We start from the raw sequence: 19,824 nt of genomic DNA on the forward strand, positions 1-19,824 counted from the left end.
ACAACCCCAGCTGGTTACCGACATAGAGTTCCAATCCAATACTGGATTATGGGTTTGTAGCCATGGCAACCCCAACACGACCACATCATGCAAATTATGCAGTACCAGAAAGCGAATAACTTCCTGATGTGCAGGAGCCATGCACATGGTCAGCTGGGCCCAGTACTGAGGCTTATTCTTGGCCAAAGGTGTAGCATCAATTCCTCTCAACGGAATAGGACACCGCAAAGGCTCCAAGAAAAATCCACAACGTTTAGCATAATCCAAATCCATCAGATTCAGGGCAGCGCCTGAATCCACAAACGCCATGACAGAATACGATGACAAAGAGCACATTAAGGTAATGGACAAAAGGAATTTGGACTGTACAGTACCAATAACGGCAGAGCTATCGAACCGCCTAGTGCGTTTAGGACAATTAGAAATAGCATGAGTAGAATCACCACAATAGAAACACAGTCTGTTCAGACGTCTGTGTTCTTGCCGTTCTACTTTAGTCATAGTCCTGTCGCACTGCATAGGCTCAGGTTTACTCTCAGGCAGTACCGCCAGATGGTGCACAGATTTACGCTCGCGCAAGCGACGACTGATCTGAATGGCCAAGGACATAGACTCATTCAAACCAGCAGGCATAGGAAATCCCACCATTACATCCTTAAGAGCTTCAGAGAGACCCTTTCTGAACAAAGCCGCTAGTGCAGATTCATTCCACAGAGTGAGTACTGACCATTTCCTAAATTTCTGACAATATACTTCTACATCATCCTGACCCTGGCATAAAGCCAGCAGATTTTTCTCAGCCTGATCCACTGAATTAGGCTCATCGTAAAGCAATCCGAGCGCCAGGAAAAATGCATCAACATTACTCAATGCAGAATCTCCTGGTGCAAGAGAAAACGCCCAGTCCTGTGGGTCGCCGCGCAAAAAAGAAATAATAATCAAAACCTGTTGAATAGGATTACCAGAAGAATGAGGTTTCAAGGCCAAAAATAGCTTACAATTATTTCTGAAGCTCAGGAACTTAGTTCTGTCACCAAAAAACAAATCAGGAATCGGAATTCTTGGTTCTAGCATCGATTTCTGATCAATAGTATCTTGAATCTTTTGTACATTTACAACGAGATTATCCATTGAGGAGCACAGAGCCTGAATATCCATGTCCACAGCTGTGTCCTGAAGCACTCTAATGTCTAGATGAAAAAAAAGACTGAAGACAGAGCTAAGAAAAAAAAATGATGTCAGGATTTCTTTTTTCCCTCTATTGGGAATCATTGGTGTGGCTCCTTGTACTGTTATGGCTGGCAATCAGGCAACACAGCGTGCAGTAATCAGCGCACATACAGAGATCTGGCAATAACCAAAAACAATAGGACGAGCTCTGAGACGTGGAATCTCTGTAGACTGCAGTACCTGATCTATCCTCACACAACTATAAGCAGCAGTGGATTGCGCCTAACAACTACCTATGCAACTCGGCACTGCCTGAGGAGCTGACTAGCCTGAAGATAGAAATACAAGCCTGACTTACCTCAGAGAAATACCCCAAAGGAATAGGCAGCCCCCCACATATAATGACTGTTAGCAAGATGAAAAGACAAACGTAGGAATGAAATAGATTCAGCAAAGTGAGGCCCGATATTCTAGACAGAGCGAGGATAGCAAAGAGAACTATGCAGTCTACAAAAAACCCTAAAACGAAAACCACGCAAAGGGGCAAAAAGACCCACCGTGCCGAACTAACAGCACGGCGGTGCACCCCTCTGCTTCTCAGAGCTTCCAGCAAAAGACAATAGCAAGCTGGACAGAAAAAAAAAGAAAACAAACTAGAAGCACTTATCTAGCAGAGCAGCAGGCCCAAGGAAAGATGCAGTAGCTCAGATCCAACACTGGAACATTGACAAGGAGCAAGGAAGACAGACTCAGGTGGAGCTAAATAGCAAGGCAGCCAACGAGCTCACCAAAACACCTGAGGGAGGAAGCCCAGAGACTGCAATACCACTTGTGACCACAGAAGTGAACTCAGCCACAGAATTCACAACAACTGCCCCAATGGGGATCACGATCTAAGGTCCCTATCAGAATGTCTTTGGAATGTGGGAGAAATAGAGATGGGCGGACACCTGGATGTTCGGGTTCAGCTGAACAGTTCCAAAAAGTTTGGGTTCGGGTGTGCATGACAGCGCGGCAAATAATAAATAATCTTTATTTATATAGCGCCAACATATTCCGCAGCACTTTACAGTTTAACAGTTTCAAAACACAAGTGTCATGATCCGGGTCGGAGTTTGCCAAGTTTCTCCTGCTCCGGCCTGGTCATGGTGGGGTCAACTATTCCTGCCACTCTTTGAATTGGGAGTGGCTTTTTATTGGTTCTCTTGCTGGCAGCTTGTGTCAGTGATAGTTTTGGGCTTGCTGAGACTGCTACCTGTGAAACCCCTGTGTTCCTTTTGCCTCTGACCTCCCTTACCTGTACCTGACCTGTCTCCTGTACCCGACCTAGTTTGACTCTGGTGTGTATTCCCTCCATTTGCGACCCAGCTAAGAATCTGACTTTGTCTCCTGCTTCACGTTTTTGTTACCACACGTCTGTCTGGCATTTTGACCTTTTGGCTTACTCTGACTCCGATCTCTGTCTCACGTCTCTGGTACCTTTGCTCCTGGCTGGTTCGGACCCTCGGCTTGTATATTGACCACGAGTTCTGTTTTCCCCTTTCAACTATACGCTTACCGACTGTTACGGACTTGGCTTGTTTTGACCACTCTCTGTCGCCACCTGGTGGCGCAGTGCATCTTGCACTGGGCTGCGGTGTGGCAAGTGTGACCTCTTTTTCTGTCACCCACTCTCCTTCATGGAGTCTGCACATACCTGCATTGCTGCAGCATGACAATAAGTCATAAGTAACAACATTAACAATACAATCATTAAAGCAAAAAAAGACGACCCTGCTCGTAAGAGCGTACAATCTACAACTGAGGTGGGGGAAATACAAGGTACAGGTGTGTATTTACAATGATGTATATACAATGATGGTCCAGCCATCTTGAGGGATAGATGGAGCTGGTGAATGGGTACACACGCACAATTATACATAAAATGACTTACATTAGTGAACGTGATAGGCCGCTCTGAGTAAATGCGTTTTGAGGGAGCGCCTAAAACTATGCAAACTGTGCATAGTCCTAATTTCTTGGGGTAGAGCATTCCAGACGATTGGCGCAGCACGGGAGAAGTCTTGGAGTCGGGAGTGGGAGGTACGGATTATTGCCGAGGTTAGTCGAAAGTCATTTGCAGAGCGCAATGATTGGTTAGGCCAATAGACAGAAATGAGGGAGAAGATGTAAGGGGGTGCTGCACGGTGGAGAGCTTTTGTGGGCGAGAACAGGTATTTTGAATTGGATTCTATAATGAATGGGCAGCCAATGTAATGACTGGCGAATAGCGGACGCGTCCGAGTACATATTAGCCAGATGGATGACTCTGGCTGCTGCATTAAGGATGGACTGGAGAGGGGAAAGTCAAGTGAGGGGAAGGCCAATTAATAGAGCGTTGCAGTAGTCCAGGCAGGAGTGGATCAGGGCGACAGTGAGGATTTTTGCTGTTTCCATGGTGAGAAGAGGGCGGATACTAGAGATGTTCTTTAGGTGTAAGCGGCAAGAGCGGGCAAGAGATTGTATATGGGATGTGAAGGAGAGTTTGGTGTCAAACATAACACCCAGACAGCGCACCTGCTGCCCCAGAGCGTTATTATGGTGCCACCCATGGAGAGGTAAATGTCAGATTTATGGAGATTAGTAGACAGTGGGAGCAGAAGTAGTTCAGTTTTTGAGAGGTTGAGTTTCAGATAATGTTGCGGACAGATAGTCACTGGCGTTCTGTAGTACAGCGGGGAGAAGGTCAGGGGGATGATGTGTACAGTTGTGTGTCATCAGCATAAAGATGGTACTGATAGCCAAATCTGCTGATGATCTGTCCAATTGGGGTCGTGTAGAGAGATAAGAGAAGGGGCCAAGGACTGAGCCCTGAGGTACCCCAACAGCAAGAGGAGATGAAGTGGAGCCAGTGAACAATACACTGAAGGAGCAGTCAGAGATATAGGAAGCAGTGTCCTTAATGCCTAGTGACTGGAGCCTAGAGAGTAGGAGACGATGGTCAGCAGTGTCGAAAGCTGCAGCAAGGTCGAGAAGAATGAGCAGAGAGTGGTCACCTTTTCATTTTGCTGTCAGAAGTTCATTGGTCACTTTGAGTGCAGTTTCTCTTGAATGTAGGGGGTGGAAGCTGGACTGTGAAGGGTCTAGGAGGGAATGAGTGGAGAGGTAACAGGTAAGGTGGGAGTAGACTAGGCGCTCCAAGAGTTTAGAAATGAAGGGGAGATTGGAGACTGGTCTGTAGTTATTTGTACAGGATGGGTCGGCGGTAAAATTCTCACCGCCGGTCAAAAGACAGCATGTGCGCGCAGCTGTGATCAGAGGTATAAAGCTGAGAGTTTTGCCTGGTTGGTTATCAAAAATACAAGGGAACCCACACTTCTTTTTAATTTAATTACAGCGCAGGCTGATGAGAACTCCTATCAGCAGCTCCTGTTTTCAGTATTATTAGCGGCAGCAGGTATTGGCTGATCGGAGTGGTAGTCCCATAAGCTAACACCAGTGACTGGAGGTAAACTTTATACCTCAGATCACTGCTGCGGGCTCACGCTTGTCTTTTGACAGCGTGGGAACCCCAGCTATCTGACCGGCGGTGATGATTTTAGTTTTCTGCCCTATCATGCACATGACAGTGTGACAAACACCCGGTGTTTGAACCCAAACAGTAACACTGACTTCCTGGTGAGGTCTGTGTTTGGTATAGTTCCTGCCCGAACTGGAGATGTTAGATACAGATGCTGAACTTTACTCTTCGGATTCACCCACCTCTAGGGAGGAAACCCACGCAAACATGTGGAGAACATACAAACTCCTTACAGATGTTGTCCTAGATGGGATTTGAACCTGGAACCCCAGCGCTGCAAGGCTGCAGTGCTAACCACTGGCTGGCAGCACAGATTGTTGGCTACTTGTGGCAACAAGACACATGAAATTGGCCATTCATCCGACAGTTTCTCGGCTGGCCAATGCCAGTGATGTTTTATCCAATATGTGTGCTACCCATTACTCCAATAATTATAAGACGCAGGAAGAGTTGTCTCCTGCAGGTAAAATCATATGAATGCAGTTTTAGTTGAGCAATATTTGCTTTGAAGGTGTTGTCACTTCTCTTTTCAAAGCTTCCCAGCAGCAACAAATGCACAGGAAATAAATTGGCAGCCATACTTCACTTGGAATGGCTCAGCCTCCTAAAGTTCAACGCAGTCGTGATGAATAGAGAGACTTCCCCAGTGTGCAGCACCTGTCCCAATGGGGCATATAGATAGGGCTGGCAATATCAATTTGGTGTAGAGCATTTTCATTTAACCCAGTGATATGAAGTATAAAACAGGCAAGATTAAAAAAATACTGCACTCACTTTTGAGATCATATGCATTTTCTATCCATCATTATTGATTATAAATGAAGTCCCTGAAGGATTTAATAGTAAAGAAAACCCCACATTCCAGTACTTATTTCTTATGTGCTATTGCAGTGTTAATGTTAAGAGTTTACATGTCCTCCCTGTGTGTGGCACTCTACAAGCATACCGGTAGGTAGTCATTCATTCTAGGACACTGACTACGTGTTCACAGAGGACCCAATTCATCAGGACCAGCGATCTTTATGTTGGTCTTGATGAGAGTGGACTGAGCCTCGTGATTCATTAAGGGGCACAGGCCTTAATGAATCAGGAGCGTCTGAAGAGTGGTGTGCGTCTCCGTGCTGCTCACCACAAGTCTTACTCCATTACGTGCTGGAGTAAGATTTGTGGGGTAGCGAATACCACCTGTCCCACTACAGCTCCATCCACGTTATAGGAGCTAGGTGAAAGTTTTATTGGAGCCAAAATGTGTGACTAAAAATAATTCTAACATAAAAGCTTTGAGGCTCTGTGCACATGTTGCGGATTAGCCTTAGGAATTTCTGGTGCAGATTCTGCCTCTCCTGGAAGAAAACGCACCTGCAGATTTGTCGCGTTTTTTGTGCGGATCCGCAGCGTTTTTTGTGCGTTTTTGCTGCGGTTTTCTTGCGGATTTGATGCGTTTTTTACCCCTGTGGTTTTCTATAATGGAATGGGTACAAAAACGCTGCAGATTCACAAAAAAGTAGTGACATGCTACTTCTTTTAAACCGCAGCGTTTCCGCAGCGGATTTTCCGCAAAGTGTGCACAGCATTTTTTTTTTCTCATTGATTTACATTGTACTGTAAATTAATTGCAGATCTGCAGCGTTTATGCACCTCAAAAGATGCTGCGGATCTGCAGAGAATCCGCAACGTGTGCACATACCCTGAAGATTCAGGCGCTGAGTCTTTTAGCTAAGCTTTTGGAGCGGAAACTGAGCAGAAACTCCAAGTGTTGGAGGAGGATTTATAGCACTTCTTCTCCAAAAAATATAGTGTGAACATAGGCTAAATTAGAAAAATTAAGCTTTGAGTCCCACTGTGTACACAGGCTGACACATGTACATACATTTTAGGGGCTGATAGAAAATTTAAGCCTTAAAACTGGTGTAAAACCACTTTGAATTCTCACAAAATGTTTACGCAAAATGAAGATTATCAAAAATGTGAGGCTTTTGGCGGTTTCACGTTATTTTCAAGCAGCCCCACCAAAATGAGAGGAGCCAGGGTGTGACAGGGCGTTGCTATGACCGCCCATCAAATGGCAGCAATCCTTAAGCCAGAAATGTCACTCCAGTTCCCAACTGGAGTAACAATTCTGGCGAGGCGCATGTCACTGGTAAAATGCACCAAATTCACTTGCGCCTTATAATGAACTTGGCCCATGTCATTCCTGCGCTCCCATCATTAAGACTAGTGTACGAAACGCCAGTCTTAATGACTTGGGGTACTACTGAAGATGTGGGCACAATATAAACAAAGGAAAATACAGAGTTACATTACCTGGAAAACAGACCCTTTACAAAGGCTTTAAGGTTGATCTGAGGATTGGGCATAATACCAGCGTTTAGATACAAATAGTCAATCTGTTTATACCTGCGGAAAACAAAACAAACCCATTAGACAATAACCAAGAATGTATCTAATTACAACTTACCAATGTATCAATATGATCGGACATTACCAGAATATAAGATACACTTTACTATTTCATGAATATTGAGACCTAGATCTATTTGCTTTACTTCTCATTACCACGGAGCAGTCGTACATTATCCACAGCTTACCTGCTCAGATATTTTAGCTTTATCATTCATAAAAGCTGATCATACTAACAAAAAGTAAATTAACAAATGAAGAGACATACCAGAAGAAAATAAGACCATCTCCTTGGTGTAAAATACAAAAATGCCAGACATATATTTTAAACCCTTAACCCCTTAAGCCCCGAGGGTGGTTTGCACGTTAATGACCGGGCCAATTCTCAATTCTGACCACTGTTCCTTTATGAGGTTATAACTCTGGAACGCTTCAACGGATTCCGGTGATTCGGACATTGTTTTCTCGAGACATATTGTACTTCATGATAGTGGTAAAATTTCTTTAAAGGGAACCTGTCACCCCGAAAATCGAGGGTGAGGTAAGCCCACCAGCATCAGGGGCTTATCTACAGCATTCTGTAATGCTGTAGATAAGCCCCCGATGTTACCTGAAAGAGGAGAAAAAGACGTTACATTATACTCACCCAGGAGCTGCTGGTCAGGTCAAACGGGCGTCTCTGGTCCGCTGCGGCGCCTCCCATCTTCATTACAAGACGTCCTCTTCTGATCTTCAGCCACGGCTCCGGCGCAGGCGTACTTTGCTCTGCCCTGTTGAGGGCAGAGCAAAGTACTGCAGTGCGCCGGAAAGGTCAGAGGCCCGGCGCCTGCGCACAGCAGTACTTTGAGACGCGGGACCGCCCCTGGGTGAGTATAATATAACGTCTTTTTCTCCTCTTTTAGGTAACATCGGGGGCTTATCTACAGCATTACAGAATGCTGTAGATAAGCCCCTGATGCCGGTGGGCTTACCTCACCCGCAATTTTCGGGGTGAAAGGTTCCCTTTAATATTACCTGCGTTTATTTGTGAAAAAAAAAAACAGAAATTTGGCGACAATTTTGAAAATTTCACAATTTTCCAACTTTGAATTTTTATGCCCTTAAATCACAGAGATATGTCACACAAAATACTTAAGTAACATTTCCCACATGTCTACTTTACATCAGCACAATTTTGGAAACAATTTTTTTTTTTGTTAGGGAGTTATAAGGGTTAAAGGTTGACCAGCAATTTCCCATTTTTACAACACTCTTTTTTTATAAAGGGACTACATCACATTTGAAGTCATTTTGAGGGGTCTATATGGTAGAAAATAACCAAGTGTGACACCATTCTAAAAACTGCACCCCTCAAGGTTCTCAAAACCATAATCAAGAAGTTTATTAACCCTTCTGGTGCTTCACAGGAATTTTTGGAATGTTTAAATAAAAATGAACATTTAATTTTTTTCACCAAAAAAATTGTTTTATTTTACCAAGGGCAACTGGAGAAAATGGACCCCAACCCATATGATAACCCATATGTAAGGGGTAACCACCGTTTGGACGCATGGCAGAGCTCGGAAGGGAAGGAGGGCAATTTGGAATGCAGACTTAGATTGGTCTGCAGGCGTCACATTGCGTTTGCAGAGCTCCTAATGTACCTAAACAGTAGAAACCCCCCACAAGTGACGCCATGTTGCATTTGGAGAGCCCCTGATGTGCCTAAACATTGAAACCCCCCACAAGTGACACCATTTTAGAAATTGGACCCCTAAGGAACTCATCTAGATGTGTTGTGAGAACTTTGAACCTCCAAGTGTTTCACTACAGTTAATAACGCAGAGCTGTGAAAATAAAAAATATTTTTTTTTTTTACAAAAATGTTTTTTAGCCCCCCAAATTTTTATTTTCCCAAGGGTAACAAGAGAAATTGGACCCCAGAAGTTGTTGTCCTGATTACGCCGATACCCGATATGTTGGGGTAAACCCCTGTTTGGGCGCATGGGAGAGCTCGGAAGGGAAGGAGCACAGTTTTACTTTTTCAACACAGAATTGGCTGGAATTGAGATCGGACGCCATGTCGCGTTTGGAGAGCCCCTGATGTGCCTAAACAGTGGAAACCCCCCAATTATAACAAACCCTAATCCAAACACACCCCTAACCCTAATCCCAACCATAACCCTAACCCTAATCCCAACTGTAAATATAATCCAAACCCTAACCCCAGCCCTAACCCTAACGGGAAAATGGAAATACATTTTTTTAATTTTTCCTTAACTAAGGGAGTCATGAAGGGGGGTTTGATTTACTTTTATAGCGGGTTTTTTAGCGTATTTGTATGATTGGCAGCTGTCACACACTAAAAGATGCTTTTTATTGCAAAAAATATTTTTTGCGGTACCACATTTTGAGAGCTATAATTTTTCCATAATTTGGTCCAGAGTGTCATGTGAGGTCTTGTTTTTTGCGAGACGAGTTGATGTTTTTATTGGTAACATTTTCGGGCACGTGACATTTTTTGATCGCTTTTTATTCCGATTTTTGTGAGGCAGTACGACCAAAAAACAGCTATTCATGAATTTCATTTGGGGGGGGGGGGGATGGTGGCGTTTATACCGTTCCGCGTTTGGTAAAATGGATAAAGCAGTTTTATTCTTCAGGTCAGTACGATTACAGCGATACCTCATTTATATCTTTTATGTTTTGGCGCTTTTATACGATAAAAACTATTTTATAGAAAAAAGAATTATTTTTGCATCGCTTTATTCTGAGAACTATAACTTTTATTTTTTCACTGACGCTGTATGGCGGCTCGTTTTTTGCAGGACAAGATGACGTTTTCAGCGGTACCATGTTTATTTATATCTGTCTTTTTGATCGCGAGCTATTCCACTTTTTGTTCGGCGGTATGATAATAAAGCGTTTTTTGCCTTTTTTTACGGTGTTCACTGAAGGGGTTAACTAGTGGGACAGTTTTATAGGTCGGTTCGTTACAGACGCAGCGATACTAAATATGTGTACTTTTATTTATTTTATTTAGATATAGGAATGTATTTATTGGAACAATTTTTTTTTTTTTTTTTTTACACCGGTAAATATATTTTTTTTTACTCTTTTACTTTGCCCCAGGGGGGGGGACATCACAGTAAAGTGACAGATCGCTGATCTGACACTTTGCTGTGCACTGTGTCAGATCAGCAATCACACAGCACAGCAGGGAGGCTTCCCGGTGCCTGCTCTGAGCAGGCGCTTGTAAGCCACCTCACTGCAGGACCCGGATGCAGCCCCGTGGCCATTTTGGATCCGTGGCCTGTAGGGAGGAGACACTCGGTACAAGATGAGCACATCACCTTGTACCGAGGGTCTCAGGGAAGCCCGCAGGGAGCCCCCTCCCTGCGCGATGCTTCCCTATGCCCCCGGAACGCTGCGATCATGTTTGACCTTAGTGTGCTAGGGGGTTAATGTGCCAGGGGCGGTCCATGACCACTCCTGGCACAGTGTCAGATGTCAGCTGCGATAGTCAGCTGACACCCGGCCATGCTCCCCCCGTAAGCGCGACCGATCGCTATGACATACTATCCCGTCACTGGGAATTACGTCAAATGGGATTAAGGGGTTAATGGCCAGGCCAAATTTTACAATTCTGACCACTGTCACTTTATGTGGTTACAACTCTGGAACGCTTCAACATATCCCACCGATTCTGAGACTGTTTTTTCGTGAAATATTGTACTTTATGTTAGTGGTAAAATTTCTTCATTATGACTACCGTTTACTTATAAAAAAAAACAAACAAAAACGTGAATTTGGCTAAATTGTTGAAAATATCGCAATTTTCAAACATTTCATTCTAATGCCCTTAAATCAGAGAGTCATATCACAAAAGATAGTTAATAAATAACATTTCCCACATGTCTACTTTACATCAGCACGATTTTGGAAACAATTTTTTTTTGTTAGGAAGTTAGAAGGGTTAAAAGTTGACCAGCGATTTCTCATTTGTTCAACAAAATCATTTTTTATTTTTAGGGACCACATTAAATTTCAAGTGACAAGGAGGGGTCTATATGACAGAAAATACTCCAAAGTGACACCATGCTAAAGTCTGCGCCACTCAAGGTGCTCAAAACCACATTGAAGTAGTTTATTAACCCTTCAGTTGCTTCAGATGAACTGAAGCAACGTGGAAGGAAAAAGTTACATTATTTCCCCCCCCCCCCCCACAATAACATTTTTACTTACTTTGGACCCAAACTTTATTTTCACTCGGTAGCAAGAGAAAATGGACCCTAAATTGTTGTGCAATTTCTTCCATATGTTTGGGAAAACCACTGCTTGGGCGCACGGCAGGGCTCAGAATGGAAGGAGCACCGTTTGACTTTTTGAATATAAAATTTGCTTGAATAATTAGAGGATGCCTTGTCGCATTTGGAGAGCCCCTGATGTGCCTAAACAGTGTAAATCCCCCACAATTGACATAATTTTGGAAACCACACCTGTCAAGGATTTCAGCCAAGAGTACAGTCATGGCAAAAAGTATTAACACCCCTGCAATTCTGTCAGATAATACTCATTTTCTTCCTGAAAATGATTGCAAACACAAACTATTTGGTATTATTATCTTCATTTAATTGGTCTTAAATGAAAAAACACAAAAGAGAATGAAGCAAAAAGCAAAACATTGATCATTTCACACAAAACTCCAAAAATGGGCTAGACAAAAGTATTGGCACCCTCAGCCTAATACTTGGTTGCACAACCTTTAGCCAAAATAACTGCGACCAACCGCTTCCGGTAACCATCAATGAGTTTCTTACAATGCTCTGCTGGAATTTTAGACCATTCTTCTTTGGCAAACTGCTCCAGGTCCCTGATATTTGAAGGGTGCCTTCTCCAAACTGCCATTTTTAGATCTCTCCACAGGTGTTCTATGGGATTCAGGTCTGGACTCATTGCTGGCCACCTTAGAAGTCTCCAGTGCTTTCTCTCAAACCATTTTCTAGTGCTTTTTGAAGTGTGTTTTGGGTCATTGTCCTGCTGGAAGACCCATGACCCCTGAGGGAGACCCAGCTTTCTCACACTGGGCCCTACATTATGCTACAAAATTTGTTGGTAGTCTTCAGACTTCATAATGCCATGAACACGGTCAAGCAGTCCAGTGCCAGAGGCAGCAAAGCAACCCCAAAACATCAGGGAACCTCCGCCATGTTTGACTGTAGGGACCGTGTTCTTTTCTTTGAATGCCTCTTTTTTTCTCCTGTAAACTATGTTGATGCCTTTGCCCAAAAAGCTCTACTTCTGTCTCATATTACCAGAGAACATTCTTCCAAAACGTTTTAGGCTTTTTCAGGTAAGTTCTGGCAAACTCCAGCCTGCTTTTTTATGTCTCGGGGTAAGAAGTGCGGTCTTCCTGGGTCTTCTATCATACAGTCCCTTTTCAGTCAGATTTCGACGGATAGTACGGGTTGACACTGTTGTACCCTCGGACTGCAGGGCAGCTTGAACTTGTTTGGATGTTAGTCGAGATTCTTTATCCAACATCCGCACAATCTTGCGTTGAAATCTCTTGTCAATTTTTATTTTCTGTCCACATCTAGGGAGGTTAGCCACACTGCCATGGGCTTTAACCCCTTCAAGACGCAGCCTATTTTGACCTTAAAGACCTTGCCGTTTTTTGCAATTCTGACCAGTGTCCCTTTATGAGGTAATAACTCAGGAACGCTTCAACGGATCCTAGCGGTTCTGAGATTGTTTTTTCGTGACATATTGGGCTTCATGTTAGTGGTAAATTTAGGTCAATAAATTCTGCATTTATTTGTGATAAACACGGAAATTTGGCGAAAATTTTGAAAATTTCGCAATTTTCACATTTTGAATTTTTATTCTGTTAAACCAGAGAGATATGTGACACAAAATAGTTAACAAATAACATTTCCCACATGTTTACTTTACATCAGCACAATTTTGGAAACAAAATTTTTTTTTGTTAGGAAGTTATAAGGGTTAAAATTCGACCAGCGATTTGTCATTTTTACAACGAAATTTACAAAACCATTTTTTTTAGGGACCACCTCACATTTGAAGTCAGTTTGAGGGGTCTATATGGCTGAAAATACCCAAAAGTGACACCATTCTAAAAACTGCACCCCTCAAGGTACTCAAAACCACATTCAAGAAGTTTATTAACCCTTCAGGTGCTTCACAGCAGCAGAAGCAACATGGAAGGAAAAAATGAACATTTAACTTTTTAGTCACAAAAATTATCTTTTAGCAACAATTTTTTTATTTTCCCAATGGTAAAAGGATTAACTGAACCACGAAAGTTGTTGTCCAATTTGTCCTGAGTACGCTGATACCTCATATGTGGGGGTAAACCACTGTTTTGGCGCACGGCAGGGCTTGGAAGGGAAGGAGCGCCATTTGACTTTTTGAATCAAAAATTGGCTCCACTCTTTAGCGGACACCATGTCACGTTTGGAGAGCCCCCGTGTGCCTAAAAATTGGAGCTCCCCCACAAGTGACCCCATTTTGGAAACTAGACGCCCCAAGGAACTTATCTAGATGCATAGTGAGCACTTTGAACCCCCAGGTGCTTCACAAATTGATCCGTAAAAATGAAAAAGTACTTTTTTTTCACAAAAAAATTCTTTTAGCCTCAATTTTTTCATTTTCACATGGGCAACAGGATAAAACGGATCCTAAAATGTGTTGGGCAATTTCTCCTGAGTACACCAATACCTCACATGTGGAGGTAAACCACTGTTTGGGCACATGGTAAGGCTCGGAAGGGAAGGAGCGCCATTTGACTTTTCGAATGAAAACTTATTTCCATCGTTAGCGGACACCATGTCGCGTTTGGATAGCTCCTGTGTGCCTAAACATTGGCGCTCCCCCACAAGTGACCCCATTTTGGAAACTAGACCCCCCAAGGAACTAATTTAGATGCCTAGTGAGCACTTTAAACCCTCAGGTGCTTCACAAATTGATCTGTAAAAATGAAAAAGTAATTTTTTTTCACAAAAAAATTCTTTTCGCCTCAATTTTTTCATTTTCACATGGGCAGTAGGATAAAATGGATCATAAAATTTGTTGGGCAATTTCTCCCGAGTACGCCGATACCTCATATGTGGGGGTAAACCACTGTTTGGGCACTCGGCAGGGCTCGGAAGAGAAGGCGCGCCATTTGACTTTTTGAATGGAAAATTAGCTCCAATTGTTAGCGGACACCATGTCGCGTTTGGAGAGCCCCTGTGTGCCTAAACATTGGAGCTCCCGCACAAGTGACCCCATTTTGGAAACTAGACCCCCCAAGGAACTTATCTAGATGCATATTGAGCACTTTAAACCCCCAGGTGCTTCACAGAAGTTTATAACGCAGAGCCATGAAAATAAAAAATAATTTTTCTTTCCTCAAAAATGATTTTTTAGCCTGGAATTTCCTATTTTGCCAAGGATAATAGGAGAAATTGGACCCCAAATATTGTTGTCCAGTTTGTCCTGAGTACGCTGATACCCCATATGTGGGGGTAAACCACTGTTTGGGCGCACGGCAGGGCTCGGAAGGGATGGCACGCCATTTGGCTTTTTAAATGAAAAATTAGCTCCAATCATTAGCGGACACCATGTCACGTTTGGAGAGCCCCTGTGTGCCTAAACATTGGAGATCCCCCAGAAATGACACCATTTTAGAAACTAGACCCCCAAAGGAACTAATCTAGATGTGTGGTGAGGACTTTGAACCCCCAAGTGCTTCACAGAAGTTTATAACGCAGAGCCATGAAAATAAAAAAAAAAATTATTTTCTCAAAAATGATCTTTTAGCCTGCAATTTTTTATTTTCCCAAGGGTAACAGGAGAAATTTGACCCCAAAAGTTGTTGTCCAGTTTCTCCTGAGTACGCTGATACCCCATATGTGGGGGTAAACTACTGTTTGGGCACATGCCGGGGCTTGGAATTGAAGTAGTGACGTTTTGAAATGCAGACTTTGATGGAATGCTCTGCGGGCGTCACGTTGCGTTTGCAGAGCCCCTGATGTGCCTAAACAGTAGAAACCCCCCACAAGTGACCCCATTTTGGAAACTAGACCCTGAAAGGAACTTATCTAGATGTGTGGTGAGCACTTTGAACCCCCAAGTGCTTCATAGAAGTTTATAATGCAGAGCCGTGAAAATAATAAATACGTTTTATTTCCTCAAAAATAATTATTTAGCCCAGAATTTTTTATTTTCCCAAGGGTTACAGGAGAAATTGGACCCCAAAAGTTGTTGTCCAGTTTCTCCTGAGTACGCTGATACCCCATATGTGGGGGTAAACCACTGTTTGGGCACACGTCGGGGCTCAGAAGGGAAGTAGTGACTTTTGAAATGCAGACTTTGATGGAATGGTCTGCGGGTGTCATGTTGCGTTTGCAGAGCCCCTGGTGTGCCTAAACAGTAGAAACCCCCCACAAGTGACCCCATTTTAGAAACTAGACCCCCCAAGGAACTTATCTAGATATGTGGTGAGCACTTTGAACCCCCAAGTGCTTCACAGACGTTTACAACGCAGAGCCGTGAAAATAAAAAATCATTTTTCTTTCCTCAAAAATTATGTTTTAGCAAGCATTTTTTTAGATTCACAAGGGTAACAGGAGAAATTGGACCCCAGTAATTGTTGCGCAGTTTGTCCTGAGTATGCTGGTACCCCATATGTGGGGGTAAACCACTGTTTGGGCACACGTCAGGGCTCGGAAGTGAGGGAGCACCATTTGACTTTTTGAATACGAGATTGGCTGGAATCAATGGTGGCGCCATGTTGCGTTTGGAGACCCCTGATGTGCCTAAACAGTGGTAACCCCTCAATTCTAACTCCAACACTAACCCCAACACACCCCTAACCCTAATCCCAACTGTAGCCATAATCCTAATCACAACCCTAACCCCAACACACCCCTAACCACAACACTAACCCCAACACACCCCTAACCCTAACCACAACCCTAATTCCAACCCTAACCCTAAGGCTATGTGCCCACGTTGCGGATTCGTGTGAGATATTTCCGCACCATTTTTGAAAAATCTGCAGGTAAAAGGCACTGTGTTTTACCTGCGGATTTTCCGCGGATTTCCAGTGTTTTTTGTGCGGATTTCACCTGCGGATTCCTATTGAGGAACAGGTGTAAAACGCTGCGGAATCCGCACAAAGAATTGACATGCTGCGGAAAATACAACGCAGCGTTCCCGCGCGGTATTTTCCGCACCATGGGCACAGCGGATTTGGTTTTTCATATGTTTACATGGTACTGTAAACCTGATGGAACACTGCTGCGAATCCGCAGCCAAATCCGCACCGTGTGCACATAGCCTAATTCTAAAGGTATGTGCACACGCTGCGGAAAACACTGCGGATCCGCAGCAGTTTCCCATGAGTGTACAGTTCAATGTAAACCTATGGGAAACAAAAATCGCTGTACACATGCTGCGGAAAAACTGCACGGAAACGCAGCGGTTTACATTCCGCAGCATGTCACTTCTTTGTGCGGATTCCGCAGCGGTTTTACAACTGCTCCAATAGAAAATCGCAATTGTAAAACCGCAGTGAAATGCGCAGAAAAAAACGCGGTAAATCCGCCATAAATCCGCAGCGGTTTAGCACTGCGGATTTATCAAATCCGCAGCGGAAAAATCCGCAGAGGACCAGAATACGTGTGCACATTCCTAACCCTAACCCTAGCCCTAACCCTAGCCCTAACCCTACCCCTAACCCTAACCCTAACCCTATTCTAACATTAGTGGAAAAAAAAAAATTTCTTTATTTTTTTATTGTCCCTACCTATGGGGGTGACAAAGGGGGGGGGGGGTCATTTATTATTTTTTTTATTTTGATCACTGAGATAGATTATATCTCAGTGATCAAAATGCACTTTGGAACGAATCTGCCGGCCGGCAGATTCGGCGGGCGCACTGCGCATGCGCCCGCCATTTTGGAAGATGGTGGCGCCCGGGAGAAGACGGACCACGGCTGGATCGGTAAGTATGATAGGGTGGGGGGGGACCACGGGGGGGGGATTGGAGCACGGGGGGGGGGGGGAATCGGAGCGCGGGAGGGGTGGAACGGAGCGCGGGGGGCGTGGAACGGAGCACGGGGGGGCTGGAATGGAGCACGGGGGGGTGGAACGGAGCACGGGGGGGTGGAACGGAGCACGGGGGCGTGGAACGGAGCACGGGGGGGGCTGGAATGGAGCACGGGGGGCTGGAATGGAGCACGGGGGGGTGGAACGGAGCACGGGGGGGGGTGGATCGGAGTGCAGGGGGGGTGATTGGAGCACTGGGGGGGTGATTGGAGCACGGGGGGAGCGGACACGAGCACGGGGGGGAGCGGAGCACAGGGCGGAGGGGAGCCGGAGCAGTGTACCGGCCAGATCGGGGGGGTGGGGGGGCGATCGGAGGGGTGGGGTGGGGGCACACTAGTATTTCCAGCCATGGCCGATGATATTGCAGCATCGGCCATGGCTGGATTGTAATATTTCACCCGTTATAATGGGTGAAATATTACAAATCGCTCTGATTGGCAGTTTCACTTTCAACAGCCAATCAGAGCGATCGTAGCCACGAGGGGGTGAAGCCACCCCCCCTGGGCTAAACTACCACTCCCCCTGTCCCTGCAGATCGGGTGAAATGGGAGTTAACCCTTTCACCCGATCTGCAGGGACGCGATCTTTCCATGACGCCGCATAGGCGTCATGGGTCGGAATGGCACCGACTTTCATGACGCCTACGTGGCGTCATGGGTCGGGAAGGGGTTAAACTTCTTGATGACACTGCACACGGTAGACACAGGAACATTCAGGTCTTTGGAGATGGACTTGTAGCCTTGAAATTGCTCATGCTTCCTCACAATTTGGTTTCTCAAGTCCTCAGACAGTTCTTTGGTCATCTTTCTTTTCTCCATGCTCAATGTGGTACACACAAGGACAAAGGACGAGTCAACTTTAATCCATGTCATCTGGCTACAAATGTGATTTAGTTATTGCCAACACCTGTTAGGTGCTACAGGTAAGTTACAGATGCTGTTAATTACACAAATTAGAGAAGCATCACATGATTTTTCGAACAGTGCCAATACTTTTGTCTACCCCCTTTTTTATGTTTGGTGTGGAATTATATCCAATTTGGCTTTAGGACAATTCTTTTTGTGTTTTTTCATTTAAGACAAATTAAATGAAGATAATAATACCAAATAATTTGTGTTTGCAATCATTTTCAGGAAGAAAATTAGTATTATCTGACAGAATTGCAGGGGTGTCAATACTTTTGGCCATGACTGTATAATGAGCATTTTGAATCCACAGGTACAACACAGAATTTGATAACATTAGGTCGTCAGATTGACTATGCTGTCTTTAGTGTTGAGCAAAAGTGCTCACTACTCCAGTTTGTATTGGGTTCTCGAGCATGTCGGTGGTCGAGTAACATGCTAGAGTCCCTGCCTTGCATATTTTGTGGCTGTATTTTCTGTGTCATTCTTTCAATTAAAGGACTTTTCTGGGTGCGTGTGTTTTCTTACAATGCGAATATGGAGTTAATAATGGCGCCTCTCCCTTACTAACCTCAGGGCTGGAGATCACCTGACAATACAAAGGTGACATCAACCCCTCCCCCAACTGTCACCCCTCCACTTGCCATTGCTACACAGCAAGTGGGAAGAGCGAACCTAAGTGCCAGAATTGGCGCATCTTAGATATGTGCCTTTGCTGGGGTGGCTGAGAGCTGATGTTTTTAGCCTGGGGGGGGGGGGGGGGGGAGTATCCATGGCACCTTCCTAGGCTATTAATATCAGCCCCCAGCTGTCTGCGTAGCCTTTGCTGGTTATTAATTATAGGGGGACCCTACATCTTTTTTTTAGGGTCCCCCACTTTAATAGCCAGTAAAGGCTGAGAGATCCAGTTGAATCACCTAGGAACAATATAAAACTATAAAAGTGTGTGCGTTTACAGGACAGAGAGGCACCCTAAGGTAATGCTCTAATAGTATCTTCCCCTAAAAATTTTTTCCTGAGTCACTTTTTCAGCACATTGCACTTTGTGATTCTGCAGCTTTGCACAGCTCTCAGGGATTTCACACAGCTCTCAGGGATTTCCCTTTACATATGTGAGGATTCCTCCCTGAATCTATTTCCACACTTAAGCACTTTATATTACTTGCTGCAATTTTGCACGGCTTTTTTTGTGTGTGACCTCCACCCATTGCTATTTACGTTGTTTATATATTGGTTTTGTATATTTTTTATATATATTTTTTTTTAAACTTTTTTCTGGCACAATGACACACGAATTTCAGGGAATTGCCTATATTCCTTAGGCCGGTTTCACACGTCAGTGGCTCCGGTACGTGTGGTGACAGTTTCCTCGCGTAGACACATTAAAATAAATGTGTCTCTGCACATGTCAGCGTGTTTTCATGAGACCGTATGTCCGTTTGCAAAACAGGGAGATATGTCAGTGTTCGTGGGAGCACACGGACCCATTAAACTCAATGGGTCTGTGTAAACACGTACCGCACACAGATGCTGTCCGTGTGCCGCCTGAGGACCACATGGAACAGCGCTACAGTAAATGCTGTCCCCTGTGTGTGGTGCTGAAGCCGCCATTCATCCCTTCTGTCCTGCTCGGCTGAAAGCAGCGCTCGCAGGAGAGAAGGGATGAAAGATCAAGTTTTTTTTTTTATGTTTAAAT

At 44.4% G+C, this 19,824-nt stretch overlaps 1 protein-coding gene across 3 annotated transcripts in view; it reads right to left on the reverse strand.

Moving 5' to 3' along the window:
- Positions 1-19,824, reverse strand: part of HSD17B7 (hydroxysteroid 17-beta dehydrogenase 7) — a 169,439-nt gene that overhangs the window by 137,924 nt on the left and 11,691 nt on the right. For all 3 annotated transcript variants that reach the window (XM_069737193.1, XM_069737194.1, XM_069737196.1), the window contains exon 3: positions 7,034-7,126. In XM_069737193.1, the coding sequence (XP_069593294.1) occupies positions 7,034-7,126 (93 nt within the window). The remainder of the gene's footprint in view (positions 1-7,033; positions 7,127-19,824) is intronic.

The sequence above is a fragment of the Ranitomeya imitator genome, chromosome 8 (genome assembly GCF_032444005.1).
Source record: "Ranitomeya imitator isolate aRanImi1 chromosome 8, aRanImi1.pri, whole genome shotgun sequence".
In the NCBI taxonomy this organism is placed as follows: Eukaryota; Metazoa; Chordata; class Amphibia; order Anura; family Dendrobatidae; genus Ranitomeya; species Ranitomeya imitator.